The sequence below is a fragment of the Monopterus albus genome, unplaced genomic scaffold (assembly GCF_001952655.1).
Source record: "Monopterus albus unplaced genomic scaffold, M_albus_1.0 scaffold212.1, whole genome shotgun sequence".
In the NCBI taxonomy this organism is placed as follows: Eukaryota; Metazoa; Chordata; class Actinopteri; order Synbranchiformes; family Synbranchidae; genus Monopterus; species Monopterus albus.
In genome coordinates this window covers 706,381-721,529 of record NW_018128092.1, presented here as the reverse complement: position 1 = coordinate 721,529, position 15,149 = coordinate 706,381, and the positions used below count along the sequence as shown (strand labels likewise).

Below are 15,149 nucleotides of genomic sequence, written 5' to 3'. Positions count from 1 at the left end.
GGTGGAATTCAAAAACTATTTAATGAAAGGGAAGGGGGATACAATTTAAGGGGTCAGTTAAATTATAAAATTCATGCTATATGTACAACCAAAAAAAGATTTTGTATTTCCATAAGTGGGGTAAATCTATGGAGTAATTTAAGTGTGGACATAAAAAATAGTAATAGAATTGACGAGTTTAAACATAAATATAAAGGTATGTGTCAATCAAGATATATGCAAGAACAGGTTTAATGATTAACTAGATGGAACATTGTGGGTGTGGTGTATGATTATTAACACTCTGTTATAATTTTTTAGTATATTACTTGTGTGGTATAGAAGACAATTATCTAAGTATGTAATTATGTAAGAATGTTAACACTGTTATATTTTTTTAGTATATTACTTGTGTGGTGTAGAAGAGAATTATTTATGTAGAGATACTGCTTGCAAACCAATGATGGTAAGATGATGTCATGGGGTAGGACTGGATAAGTCTGACTTCTTCCTAATCCATTCAAGCATGTACTAGGTATAAGCAAATTGATATTGGATTAGCATTTGTTGGATATGTGTGAAATTGTGTGTGTTGACATATCAACTGTCTTTATATGCTTGAAAGAATAAATAAATCAAATCAAATCAAAAAGTACAGTACATATTTATGTGGTTTCTATTACTGTCATGTTTTCCTATCATATAAACTTAATGGAGACTCAGAGTGAAAGAAAAAGCCATTAAAATGGGCGTGACCAGAGTTTAGAAGGTAGCAGGTCATAGTTCCTGAAAAGCTGGTGTGTGCAGTGCATTCTAGAGAGGAAGAGCAAACTTCATCAGTTCATTTTGTCACAGGAAATTAACTGGGGGTTGGAACACAGGTTAACAGCACTGCTGCTCTTTTCAAACCTCACAGTTAACACTGAACATTAATTTCATGCTCTGAGAGTTGCCTTCAGAAAGGCACAACAATAAAATGCTAATAAAAAAACACCCATGTTCCTATTAGAAACGCTATGGCTCAGTGGCTAAAAGTTCATGTTCTCACTGTGCACAAGCTGTAGTATAAAAGAAGTTAATCTGAAATAAGTGGTGTTCTTCCTTCAATTTCTAAAACAGTTTACTGAAATGAAGCCGACAGCTGCTTCCCTGCAAATCAACATATCCTTTTCCATCTAGCCTAGCATGACTTGGATTCCTACCCGTCTCACTGAGCAACTCTTGGAAGAATTTCTGGTTGTAGATGCGAGCCACACCGCTGATCTCTGCTACCTGGGCCTCAGCAGCAGTGTTGTTGTTAACAAAGTTGGCTGTGATACCAATAGCCAGCTTGCCTCTCAGCTCCTTGTGCTGAAAACCTGAGAGTTAGAAAGGAAGAAAGAGGAAACTGGACTAATGAAAGCTTACTTACTGAATAAGACTGCCAGAGGAAGTTAGTGTCTAACCACAGCTGTGTGTGCCCCCTATTTGCAACAGTGGGAACAGAAATGATTCTAGTTTGCATGTGTGTTTGTCTCACCATCAGGGACAAACCTGCCTCCTCCAGCAGAGATGAAGACGTCAAACTGGAAGGCTGTGGCAGGATGCGAGCCGGGCTGCAGCTTGGCCATCCAACCTGTCAGAAACACTAACTTTTATGTACCCTGGCAGATTTCATCATTTTTTCTACTTTACATACTGCTGGCTTATAAATATTATCGGTTAATCAATCAGAGGACATACAGAGCAGAGCTAATGGTGGGAGTGATTGCTGGTTCACAAATGTATGTACCGTTTTCTCCTGAGGGCTCAATCAAGCCCTGGAACTCCACTCCAGTGTGCACCTCCACCCCGAGGAGAAGTGACACTTTCAATAGAATCAACTGCAGCTGACGGATGCCTGAAAACACACAGGAGATATGTGTGAGATAACCAAGATGCTAGCACTGAAGTCAGTCATGCCAACAGAAAACTCAGGGCCTATGTGTCCTACTCTCCACTAAGGCTCCAAAAACTCAAATTCACACAGAGGTGAGGTCCTGTAACGTCCCCATTAATGGAATACAGTTTTTGATCAATTTCTTACTCTCTCAAACTATTTACGTGTCAAATTAAGATATATCTTTAAAAAAGTTTATTGATCAAGCCAAAATTGCAGCACTATTGAAAGCTTTTCAAAACAACTGCAGAGCTGGGTGACGGTACAGAACAGTGCTTAACGCACCATCATTAGTCACTCACTGATGTGATCCAGAGAGCCGGTGCAGAATTTCCCATAGAACTTCTTGGCTCCGAGCCCACGGAGGTCACAGATGGTGTAAGGCCACAGATGCAAAACATTATTCCTGGAGAATGCCTCTCTCTTCTCCAGCACCACCACCTGAGCCCCCAGCAGGGACAGTTCGATGGCCGTTCTCAGTCCACATGGCCCCGCACCCAATACAAGACACTGAGACAGTAGAAGGAAATCAGAAAAACTGCCAATGTGGACCTTTACAGTCAAAGACGGAGGAAAGCAGGTTTATAATCCCTCTAGTAGGCCAATTAGTGCAAAGTTAAAAACTAAGTCACATGATGAATTGGTTTCACTGAAGTCCTGCCAAACAGGAATGATGACATATCCTCCACGGGCCAATCAGTATGCTTCAAAAATTGCTGGAAAGGACCACTGACAAGGTTGCTCTAAATCTGATCAGCCAATCAAAACGTGCACGAGGAACGACGACTGAGCTCTAGTCCAATCCCAGCGACATCTGATAATTTGTTGGGCAGCACAGTGCGGCAGTGGTTAGCATTGCTGCCTCTGGGTTCGCACATCGCAGACGACCGGGGCTGCGAATTTGTGTGCAGTCTACCTGTTCTCCCTGTGGCTCTGTGGGTTTTGTTCATGTACTGTAGCTTCCTACATGTAGACAAACAACCACACTCACTCCTACAGGCAATTTAGAGTGGCCAGTCAACCTAAGCTGCACATCTTTGGACTGTGGGAGGAAGCCGGAGAGAACCCACGAAGGCTCAAGGAGAACAGGCAGACTCCACACAGAAAGGGGCTTGAACCAAGAACCTTCTTGCTGTGAGGTGACAGCGCTAATCACTGTTCTGCACCAAGAACGACATCAAACATCTTTAAACTAAAAAGGCAGAAATCTCAAGTCAAACTCTTGCTTCCAAATCCTTTGAGAATACACAAACAAGCTGAGATTGACTGGTTGCCAGTACCTTGTTTCCGGTGCAGGCTTTTCCTTGCTGGTAATCTGCATGAGATGCCCTTTTGTCCAGCTTTGTCCACAGGGCTTTGGCCTTCCAGTAGTTCAGTCTTTCCTTCAACTTGCTGTAGAAACTCCTATAATCCTTAGGATCGATGTCCAGTTGCTGGCAGAGCTCAGCAAAGTGATGCTTCACATCCTTACAACTCTGCGCTTGGATGTAGAGGTCAAATGTAGCATGTGAAGGGTTGACAGAGTCCTGGCTCGCCATAGTGGAGGACTGGTTCCTTCAGTCGCTGGCTTTGTTAGTTAACTGTAAAAGAGGAAGTTCCACATGGTATTAGCACTTCCTTTCACTGTAAATAATTAAAGCCTGTGTTTTCACTCTTATGCCTACTGTGCAATGAGAAGTTACTTCCTCATAGTCTCCAATTATAGTCCAGCTGTTTAAAAGCTGAAGACATCTTGTCAGATGGCTGGCTGAGTCATTACCAACTTCGTCAGCATGGTTTACTTATCTTTTCCTTTTTACGAGCCGCCCACAGCTGAGGAGTCATTCTGACACATTGCCTCCAGACATGAGCCTGTCTTTAGTTTCAGCGCAAATTTACACAGTTTAACAGAAACATACGACGACACATAGTGAGAATATACAGTAACATTTCCCACATTTGGACTGGAAGAATTGTTGTGTATTACTACTGTAGGAAGCGGTCAGCTACTGGAACCTCGGGTCACAAACAAACAGCGTGAAGCTGTTTTTGGCTGATGCGCGTCAACACCAGGAAATTAGGACGCGAGTCAACCCACGATGATGCATCAGTTCACCACCAGTGTGTGGTGCTCTATTAAGGCAAAGAAAGAATGAGGGCTGTGGAGTTTGTCCCTGTGGCTGCAACTTACTTTAATTATTGATTAATGTGCCAATCGTATTTTCTTCTTAATCAATTAATGCTTAAGATAATAACATTTCAGGAAATAGTAGAAAACTCCTGTTACAATTTCTCACAGCTTGCTTTGTTCAACCACAACCAAAAAGTTATTCAGTTTACCATCATATGACAAAAGCACATTTGGCAGAGTAATTTTCTGTCAATCGACTAATCAGGTAATGAAGTAATTATTGCAGCTCTAGTAGGATCAATAATAGATTTGAGTAAGACAACTGTGAAAGGTGATGAACAATTGGCTGCCCAGCCGTAAAGCTCCTGTGGTCATGTTGATACTGTCCAAAACATTGAACAGTTATAGCATTGCTCTACTCAGGTAATTAGAAATTCTTTAGAAACGTCCCATTACCTTCGATATACAAAATGAGCTCATCTGTTCAATCCATTTGTCAACATGTACTTAAGGTGGGTCATTTTCAAAACCTAGAGGCACCACGGGCAAATCGGCTAATGCTGACCTTAAAGGTCAATATTGCGTTCAAGCAATAAAAGGAATGTTTGCAGCGCTGTTCCTACAGAACACCTCTACCACATTTTAACACGTTTCTATCTGCAACATGAAATGCTCAAACATGCACACAGTGCTGTTTATGTACTGTTCGTGTTGTGGCTGACATTTCCTGTAACAAACGCTCGTGCATCGTTCTGCAACCTGAGACACAGCGGCTAATAATTACAGACCACTGCAACATGTGTATGCACGACTCTGCTCGGGCATGTGGGTGAACAAGATGGAAACTGCCTTTAAATTGCTTTTCAATCCAACATTCCTCTGTGACACTTGAACCACTGATTGTAGATATTCACTGCAAAACAACATTATGATGACATTCTGTAGCTTTCTATCCATCGCCATAACAAGCTGCCCAGTCGTAACCTACATTAAATAGACAAATAACTCTGGAAATGCATGTGAAACCTCCATGGCTTGAACATTAAGGCAGTCCAGCTTTAATGTGACCAATGTTTCTAAAGAGCATCCAGAGGCACTTCAATCTTTTGATTTTTAAAATAATTATAGACAAATATGTGCCCAGCTTTCATCAGATCTGCTGTTTCCCGTGCATAGAAGCCTCCTGACATCTGCATATCAAGGTAGAAGTGCCCTAACAGGCTGCAAATGGAGCTATGACAAAGAAAACGCATTTAACAGGTATGAGGAGGCCTGTGAAGGCAACCTGTCAAACTAAAAATAGCTCAAATGATCATCTTGGCACTGTCATAACATTCTCAAGGAGGCTGCTGTATTTATACCCTGTGCTACATTTTCTGTTTTAACCAACTTTAAAGATGTAGAGTAGCAGTAGAACAAACCACATAAAAGCTCAAGTCCTGCTGTAGTCAAGCTGACACACAGCACCAACTCACAGTTGTTAAGCAATTAGAGAAGAGACAAGTTTCAGCAAGACTGGTGTGGACAGGATGAGACAGAAACAACCAGGACTTAAAGGAGAACTGACCTGGTTTCCCTTGGAGTCGGTGGACTGACCTGGACTGACCCACCTTATTACAGGTGTAAACAACGATGTGGATCAGGAGGCAGGGCCAAACACTGACCACCAACCTGGCGGGGCGGCGGCAATGAGAGGTGGCAGAAGGAGGAGAGAAAAGAAAGACATGTCATTTCCTGAACTTATCTGGTTTCAACAGACGTCCGTTGTTTCACACAGACATTAAAACAAACTCTAAGGAGAACAACAATGTCAGGAAGCTTATAGCCCCAGCGTGCGCTCCGCGTGTATTACATCCACCCAAGTCACACACTCGAGCCTGGGGAACTGATAGTGACCGTTTTCACTCAGTGCCCTGATTCTGGAGGTATCAATACTAGTAATACATGAGAGGCACAAGCTGGAGCTGGGAATCCTATAAATGAAGAAGCTGTGCCAAAGCAGGCAGCAGGCGCAGCTGGTTACAGGAGCAAACACAGCTCAAGGATAAAGAAAAGTTCTGAGCATCGAGCTGTGTGGACACAGAACATATCTAGACTTATGATTTTAAAAACTCTTTCATTCGTTCATGGATTTTCACAAGAGATACGCACGATGTCCCCAGAAAGCAGCAGCACATCATCAGACTGGCAAAATGTAAATCTTCAACTTACAGCACAGCTTCCAATCACAGTGAAAACAAAATACAAAAGCACTTTCGAGCCACACATGAGCGCTGTGAAGTCATTAAATTAACATTAAATGCGTCCTGATGTGACATTATCCGCTGTAAAGTCGCGATAGGAGCGTGAAACCACGTCCTTGGCGTCGTTTACTTGTTCGATTTTGAATCAGTTTAATCAGTTTAAAAGTAACGAGCCTCACCTGCACCTCACGTCTATACTGCACCAGCAGAGCCTCTTCCGGGACTTTCAGCTGAAACCACACACAGCGAGCTGCAGCGCACGTCACGAGCACTTATAGGTGATGTGGATACCCAGGGGCACGCACGGATCACTGGTGTGTAAATCAGCATAACAACAATAATAATAACAAAGCTAAATAAATGTCCTACGAATGCCACAGTTGAAGGACTTTGTGACTAAGACACTGTCACCTATCGCAAAGTTTGATTGATTGATTGCACTGATAGCAGGTTTATTGTTGTAGGTGGAGTAGAACTTTGGGTGGAGGAGGTGGAACAGCTTTTACTACACCAGGTCTGTATAAAGGTCCACTGGCTTCCAGCCTGGTTTAACTTATGACTCCAACAGATCACCATCTAAACTTGGGTGGTTCTGACATCTGGTAACACATATTAACAACAATATAACAAAACATGACACCAGGGGGGGGGTTTCCATAATGAATAAGTTAACTTTGATCACTTTAAGGACGCTGTAGTTTGCTGATAAAACTGTGTATTTAAATAAGTAGAATGTGAGCACGTCTTTGGAATGGCATTTCTTTAAATGGTTGTACTTATTCCAGCACTGCAGTACATTTGATTTATAAACATAAGTAGTTTACTGTACAATACACATATAAGATAATACAATGTTACATATGATTTACTTATAATCAGAAGTGTAATTAAAGATGAAAGAGGTTTTTAGGCTGGGAAAATAACCATAAACTCCAGTGTATGCTGTATTATATACTGTAAATATATATAGTATGTCTTAGTGGATTTGATGTGTAGGCCCTATTGTGCTTGTTCCAAATAGCCACAAACATATTAGTAGCTTTCTACTCAGTGGTATTTTCTTTAAACCTCTGTACCACTATAATAATCCTACCCACTTTGGATTGTGGTAATTACATTTTCCACAACTTGAAAGGTTATTATTGAATTAGCTTATGAATATCTCCAAAAACAATCTTCCTGGTTTTAATTTTTAGATACTAAACAATCTACATAATGAAAAAGCGTGCATAGCAGTGATTATGACCTTTACTTTACCTTTACAGTATGAAGAGCTCACCGAGCTGTTTCTGATTAAAGGAAACATTCATTCAGTCAACAATCAAAAGAGAGGACTGTTGGCAATATACAGATTTATTCAAATGCACTTTCAAATTTGAATAATGTTCAGTAGGATTTAACAAAGAGCCATGTATCTGAGAATTGTCTCAGACTACAGTAGAAAAGAGTACACAGTATATATATAGGATTATCACAGATTTAAAAAAAATAGCTGCATAGCCAGAAAGGAGACCCAAAGAACCCCACAGGAAATGTCCTTGGTTTGGAAGCAAGGCTGCATACAGACAATATGACCCTTTATGTGCACTTTTTACCACGTTTGCTCAAAAACAGGCCTGGAAAAGAAGGGGCTGATGACAGACACCTCACTGCACCCGTATAGATCAATGCATCCACTGTGGCATTACCCATGTCCACAGGACATAGTAGACGCTACGCAAATATCAAGCTCCTTCTATTTGAGGCAACCACACAGTCTTCTATATGGAGCTATTTCATCATAATCAGTAGTGCTCTGTGAAAACCAAGCTGAAGTGCAAAGGACTGCAACACGCACCGCGTTGGTCAGGTGCCCTCAGAAAGACTGAAACGTTTGGTGAGAGTGACACTCGATTACCTGCTCATTTACCAGCACCAGCATGATTTGAAGATTATCATAATGCAAACATCTGTGGTTCCCACTGCATTATGGAAAAGAATAATGCTGGTATGACCAGAGTCCAAGACTGAACTTGTACAAAAAGTCAGGGAGTCTAGAGCGAGCTCATCGATTCTGCCAGTCATATTGAAAATGCACAGCAAAGTTAAGTATCACAGAACCACGTGCACGAAAACCATACCTGTAATGTAAAAGTGTTTATATGCATCTATTTGATATCATTATTGTCTGTTATTATTTAACCCACAAAAGTACCATAAATATTAAGTCTGAATGATGAGCTGACAGCAAAATTAACAGCTGGGTTAATTTAAAAGGAATAAATTATAAAGATGGTATATGCATAAATTATTTACAAATCAGATTCAAGATGCTAGTTTATGTGCTATACATGCTGTTTATGGGAATGCTACCTGGTCTGCCCCCTACAGGCTGGGGGAGGGCATGACCACAACAGAAACATCTCCAGTGTACGACTGAAGAAGCACTAATTAAGGACATACTGAGGCTGATTAAAAATATTAATCTTCATATTAATGGTCAGAACTAAAAGGAAGTGTGAAGGAGAACACATCTGACTTTAATTTCAATGCTTTATAAAACGTAACGACACCTTGAAACGGTGCTGGTGAGCCAGTTGGTACTGTAGACAGGTGCAGGATCACAAAACAGCAGATTATCCCTTGAGATGAACAACACACTCTCTGCTCACACAACTTAACCTTCATTGTAAGAAATGTTCAGAGTAGTAAAATACACTTTTACACAGTAGAAGAGAGTACAAAAGAGATTTTTCATTGGCACAAAATTCTAGTCTTCTCCATCCTGAGGTGACTGACAGTGATTAGTAGCCATTTGTTTGTAAGAAAAGTCACAATCAGAAACTAGAGAAATAAGCTCAACCTCTTCTCTTCTTTGTGGAGTTCTACGTTGACCACAGCGATAAACAACTTTGTCCAACTGGTGGGTGAGACCACACGCTCCGAGCTGGAGAAGGAGAAGGTGCCTCAGCCTGGCACAGGGGAAGCATGGTTGTAAAGTAAAAGTGTTCACCTGAACGATTTCCAGTTGATCCGGGTCTAATAACACAATCTGAAGATCCACAGTATCCTGGCAAATCATTTTATGTTCCAAATGGATGCTTCTCAAAATGGAAGACAGAGTCTGAGCATGTGCGTTTCAAAAAGTATCCCAAAGAAAATGTAGTAAAAAAATGTATTGATGCTGCCAAACTGGTAGATCTGTCAGGTGAATGAGTGCATGAAGAATACCTGGGGAATGTATATCATACAGTTACAGTGGGACGCCGTACAAACACAAGGAAGGTCGTAAAACCTGCTTGGCTGTGTAGGATACCGAATGACAAACAAAGCGCTGTGTAACACAGTCAGAATAATTTCAGTCCCTTCCTTTGAAAGAAGCTCTCGCAGCTGATAACGATGAACAGTATGACAATGACTTTGGAATGAAAACTGGTGAGAGGTTGAACGTCCCAGTGATGCTCCTTTATGCCAGAGAGTTACTGATTGTACCCAGAGCGTTGTCGGCTTTCTGCCCTGTTGAACTCTACATACGTGCCCTCACACGTACTTGTCTACACACTCTATAACAGATGGACAGTTTTAAACATGCAAAACGCGTGCACATATCCACGGTGGCCCCAGTTACAGGTTCTCTCCTGGCTGGTACTGAGGCTCCGTGGAGGTGAAGTAATCCTCCAAGAAGCCCTGCAGGTACTCGAAGGTGGGCCTCTCCTCGGGCTCTTTTCTCCAGCAGGTCAACATCAGCTCATGCAAAGATTCGGGGCAATCCACTGGGCACGGCATCCTGTAGCCACGCTCCACCTGGTCTAGCACCTCCCGGTTCACCATACCTGGGAGGACAAAGACAAAGACAGACATGATGTTGGGAACGTCTCAAGCCTCTTATACCATCATTCCTACATCCTCGTTTGACTAGAACAACTTCCGGGTCACCCAAGCACATTCTAAGTCTTGAGGACCGAGGAGCCATGACGGTGCTCATAAGAGAGTGGAAACGTACCCGTAGTTTGAGTCATGACTGCTTATGACTAATAGAGCATGATGTCAGCACCCAAGTCTAGATGATGCACACAATCTAAAAATACGCAGGTTAATCTCTCAGGCTGAAACAAGGCTTGAAGAAAAGATCCTTGCCTGGATAGGGCACTCTGCCTTTAGTAGCCAGCTCAGTCAGCAGGATCCCAAATGACCAGACATCAGATTTAATGGTGAAGCGGCCGTACAGAGCAGCCTCAGGAGCGGTCCACTTGATGGGAAACTTGGCTCCTGCAAGATGGGCGAGCTTATTAGCAGGATAAAATCATGTCATTCTGAGCAGCCACAAGTTAAAGACAGTGAACAACCACCAGAGAAACTGTGGGAAAAATGCCAGAAGCTAAGCTGCACCCTTCGGTGGCCTTACCTTGCCTGGCAGTGTATTCATTATCCTCAATGAGGCGAGCCAGACCAAAATCTGCCACTTTGCACACCAGGTTATCTCCCACCAGGATGTTAGCAGCTCTCAGGTCTCTGTGCACATAGTTCATCCTCTCCACGTAGGCCATCCCTGAAGCAATCTGAGAAAGAGGCAATGTCTGTGATTGTTGACAAGAAAGGAGGATTCATCTTTGTTATACAGTAACAAGTTATTAATGTTTTTACTGACCTGTGAGGCCATGTCCACCAGCTGGGGGAGGCGAAGCATCCTGCCCATGTCACCTTTTAGGAAATCCAGTAAGCTACCTATTAACAGGGACACATACTGCTGGTTAGTATAAGTGTAGGAGCTACTGTGGTCAGGTTTCTGCTTTTAGTGTTAATGTCCTGTTGTGCTGCTTCATGAAATCTTTAAAAGGAAGCAGCTTTTAATAAGAAAAAATGTGATGGTAAAAGTGTAATTATTAATGGGAACTGTCAAATTTCATTTTATTAAATGCAACACTAAATATAACATCTGTTTTTCAGGCAGTAAATGCCTCATGCTTGACTTGGTTTGATTGGCTCCACTCATTACAAACCCCTTCCAGGTTTTTATCATTTCACCTGTGGGCCTCCGTTCAGTAGACTCAGCTCAGCCTAATGAAAGAAGCAAACACCGTCTGCCAGTCTCTGCAGAACAAACCTTCACATTTACTCAAAAAACATTTTCACTAAGCTACAGCTGTGGCCAACAGTTAGCTTAGCTTAGCATAAAAATTGTCACAAAGAACATTACTTGTGTCCTGAGCCATACTGTGAGAATGTTTATATGTAGAAGTTCACGCTGACCTTGGCCCATGTACTCTGTGACGATGTAGATCGGCTCCTCAGACACCACAGCGTACAGCTGAACCAGCTTTTCATGTCTTAGTTTCTTCATGACCTGAGCTTCTTGGAGGAAGGCCTCAGGGGACATGGTGCCGGGCTTCAGGGTCTTGATTGCCACCCGTGTTGTGCCGTTCCATGTTGCTGATTAAAGGAGTCACAAGAGTCAAATCAGCATCGAATGATTCAACTCAATTCATTATCGGCTTTCAGCACCGAGTCCTGTGCAACCAAATCATCGGCGCTGCTACAAAGTTATTCAGCGATTCCCAACCAGCGAGCCCTCAGGGGTACTTCATGGTGGAGGAAGAAGCTACCCTGAGGCGAAATCTAGTTTGATTAACTAAAACCCCTGAGAAAAAGTAGTTCACCTGGTTACTCCCGGAGACCTACAGTAAACGTGTCCTAAAAACAAGCCCATCTTCACAAGGATCAACACACAGAGGAATGTTCTATTGCTGTTGTAAACAAATCTGGATTTTGTATCATCTGACTACAACTAAAACAGTAAAGAGAAAAATATTTAACCTTTTCGGTTTGACGGACTTGAGCACTGGTCAAAAAATGGGCCCCTTGTCTCATTATGACTTGTACAATCTTGACGACTAAAACAGCCACAACTTGCACTTTTTAGACAGTATGAACAGCTTGAACACCAGCCTGTCTTTTTACTGGTCAGAGCAGAATCTCTCGTTTACACATCTGACCGGAGGTTACGCTTTGTGAAACCAAATGAATCCTGCCTTTGCTTTTATGGCCTGAAGCTGTTTGCAGTTTCAGTAGTTAACTACACAAAAAATGGCAAAAAGTAAGTGAACTACTTGAAAAACTATGCAAATATGAATGTAGTTGAACTACCAGCAAGCTACTGCAAAATGTACATGTAGTTAAACAACTAGTTTACATGTAGTTCACTGCTCCCCAGCACTGGGCACAGGGAAAGATTGTGAGGAGCGATAACAACAAACCGCCACACCACAAACAAACAAGGGAATGTGGCTGAAACATAATAATCAGCTGAAAGTGAAACTAACTGCTATGTTGAAGCAAACTGACTGAAATAGCCACAAGTAGTGGATAAGTAGTTGGAGTAGCTACAAACAATTCAGTGGAATTAATGGCTAAATGGTTACAAGCATGAACAGTGGAAACAGCTAAACATGATGGTAAATGGCTGAAACACCAAGCTTCTGATGGAAACCACCACATATACATCCAACTGGGGGACCTTTCCCAAACATGCATGAAATGCTATTTCTCAGTCAAATCCCACATCACAGAAGACAAGTGACCTGCTGAGGCTACATTTCCATTAGCGTTAGCTCACCTCGATCATTTGGCACACTGACTGGGACCATGAAAGATTTCCATAACGAGCAGGAAAACGTCAGTTATCAGCTACAACAATAACAGCAGCATTAGAAAAGAAAGAAGAAAACCCTGTGCACTTTGCAGTGATGTGAAACTTTGCGCTGCCATGCGGTTACTTCCACATAGCAGCACATCAGTGTGGCTTACAACTAACTTCCTTTCACCATCAACATGTGTAGCCACAGAAAACCAGAAGTCCAAAGAGGAACTTTGTCTTCTCGTTGTTTTTGGGTTTGGACTCAAAAGCTTCAAGAAATAGATGAAAACACTGCTTACCCATCCAGACCTCTCCAAAGCAGCCCTGCCCGAGCTTGAGGTCAAGCCGGAGGGACTCTCTGGGGATTTCCCAGGCATCCTTGGCTAAGCCCTGAGTCTGAGGCTTCAGTACAGGACAAATGTCTGTTAGATTGTGACACAGTCCATCAGCATGCACTGTGGAGACAAGACAATGAGACTGGTCAGTGGTAGAGTCAGGCTCTTTACTGCCCACTTCATTGATTATCACACAATATTCTCCTGATAGTGCAGGAACCTGCGAGAGTATCTAATGAATAAATAATGTGATCCCTGTCGAGGACTGGATGCTAAAGTGCCTTTCATTTGTAGTGAACTCACTGCGATAGTGATTGACAAGCTGCTGCAGGGTGCTGAACTGTGTGCGTGATGTGATGTAGAAGCCTCCACTATCCAGCTTCCTGATCTTGTAGTGCTTCACATTCAGCCCTTTGGTGTTGTCATAGTCCAATACAGACAGACAGTAGGCACCTGAAAAGAAGAACAGCAAATATGTTAATACATGATCTGAAGAAATCTATAATACCCAATTCACACTGTCTAGATGAAATCTTTCATTTATCATAAATTTACTCAAGCAAAATAAACCAGGTGATAAACCTGCTGGAAATAAAAAGAGTCGTTAGGTGTTCATTTTATGGGGCTATGTTTTTGTTGCACCACCAGAGGGCAGCATGACTCTGTTTGAATCACAGGGCAGCCCAAGGCACGCCTAGCCGTTCTCTTACTGTTTGAACTGGGCTATGGCCCCTGGGTGTACGGTCCTCAGCCGTCCTGATTCTGTGTGGCCCAACCGCCCGCTACCTCCTCACTGCTCCTGCGCACCTATATGCTCGCTTTCCATCCATCCCTGCTCACCTTGTGACTTTTCTCATTCTAAGCAGAACTTGTAGATACATATCCCATTACAGGAATCCTGAATTGTACACGCACGTCACACACGAACCTACATAGTCATCTGATCTGTCTGCTGCGAGTCCCACAGGCATCACGTTGGCCTGATTCGTCTCTCTTCTGTACTCGCACTGCTACACGATTGACACGGCACAGCAGGAGGCACAGTGAAGAGCAGGGTGTCATGTCTTTGCTTTCTTCTCAACGGTGCATTTTTAGGAAAATGTGGCACAGAACTGAAACAAGCTTCATATTGAGGTCAGCGGTACAGAAATAATTAGATTTATTTTAAACAAAATTCCAGGACAAACGTTCTCTGGGTAGAACTGCTGATCAATACCATAGACTAAATAATTGTGTCTACATCCCAAGGCTACATTCTCATACTGCCATAAAGAAAACTCCACTAAATGACAGTTAAACCTTGGGTAAAGTCATAACACTCCTCAGAGCTCCCTGAAAGATAGTTCTGTTTAACAGGGCTCGATATTTGAAACTTGACGATACAGGTGGAATATGGTACGATCTCAATGCGATCTCACACCCAAACTGGAAAACTCAAAAGCCTGTTCTGTTTGTTATTGTATACCGTCCACCTGCTCCTTATTCAGAGTTTTTAAGTGAATTCTCAGACTTTCTGTCTGATTTAGTGCTTAGTACAGATAAAATAATCATAGTAGGCGACTTTAATATTCATGTAGATGCTGACAATGACAGCCTCAACAATGCATTCTGTTCATTATTAGACTCAGTTGGCTTCTCTCAAACTGTAAATAAACCCACTCACTGTTTTAATCACACTCTTGATCTTGTTCTGACATATGGCATCGAAACTGAACACTTAAAAGTTTTCCCCCATAACCCTCTTCTGTCTGACCATTTTCTAATAACTTTTGAATTTCCATTAATGGATTATACTCTATGTGGGAAACAATTCCACTACAGCAGATGTCTATCTGGCAATGCTGTTACCAAGTTTAAGGAAATAATTCCATCTTTATCTACTTCAGTGCCGTTTGCCAACACAGTGGAAGGAGGCCACCTTAACTTTACTCCCATACAAATCGATAATCTT

At 42.2% G+C, this 15,149-nt stretch overlaps 2 protein-coding genes across 7 annotated transcripts in view; both read right to left on the bottom strand.

Moving 5' to 3' along the window:
- mical1 (microtubule associated monooxygenase, calponin and LIM domain containing 1) overlaps positions 1-6,526 on the bottom strand; it is a 23,647-nt gene extending 17,121 nt beyond the window's left edge. For 2 of the 5 annotated variants that reach the window (XM_020618987.1, XM_020618990.1), the window contains exons 1-7: positions 6,430-6,526; positions 5,575-5,678; positions 3,178-3,477; positions 2,200-2,407; positions 1,751-1,858; positions 1,499-1,594; positions 1,182-1,337 (exon numbers count right to left, since the gene is read on the bottom strand). In XM_020618987.1, the coding sequence (XP_020474643.1) occupies positions 1,182-1,337; positions 1,499-1,594; positions 1,751-1,858; positions 2,200-2,407; positions 3,178-3,435 (826 nt within the window). In that variant the 5' untranslated portion in view covers positions 3,436-3,477; positions 5,575-5,678; positions 6,430-6,526. Of the gene's footprint in view, positions 1-1,181; positions 1,338-1,498; positions 1,595-1,750; positions 1,859-2,199; positions 2,408-3,177; positions 3,478-5,574; positions 5,679-6,158; positions 6,364-6,429 lie in introns of those variants that run through there. The other 3 variants (XM_020618988.1, XM_020618989.1, XM_020618991.1) reach the window with 3 other exon arrangements.
- Positions 6,527-7,591: 1,065 nt separating this feature from the next.
- Positions 7,592-15,149, bottom strand: part of src (v-src avian sarcoma (Schmidt-Ruppin A-2) viral oncogene homolog) — a 29,048-nt gene continuing 21,490 nt past the window's right edge. For both annotated transcript variants that reach the window (XM_020618971.1, XM_020618972.1), the window contains 7 exons: positions 13,502-13,651; positions 13,163-13,318; positions 11,480-11,659; positions 10,878-10,954; positions 10,635-10,788; positions 10,367-10,498; positions 7,592-10,062 (listed from right to left, as the gene is read on the bottom strand). In XM_020618971.1, coding sequence (XP_020474627.1) covers positions 9,854-10,062; positions 10,367-10,498; positions 10,635-10,788; positions 10,878-10,954; positions 11,480-11,659; positions 13,163-13,318; positions 13,502-13,651 — 1,058 coding nt within the window. In that variant the 3' untranslated portion in view covers positions 7,592-9,853. The remainder of the gene's footprint in view (positions 10,063-10,366; positions 10,499-10,634; positions 10,789-10,877; positions 10,955-11,479; positions 11,660-13,162; positions 13,319-13,501; positions 13,652-15,149) is intronic.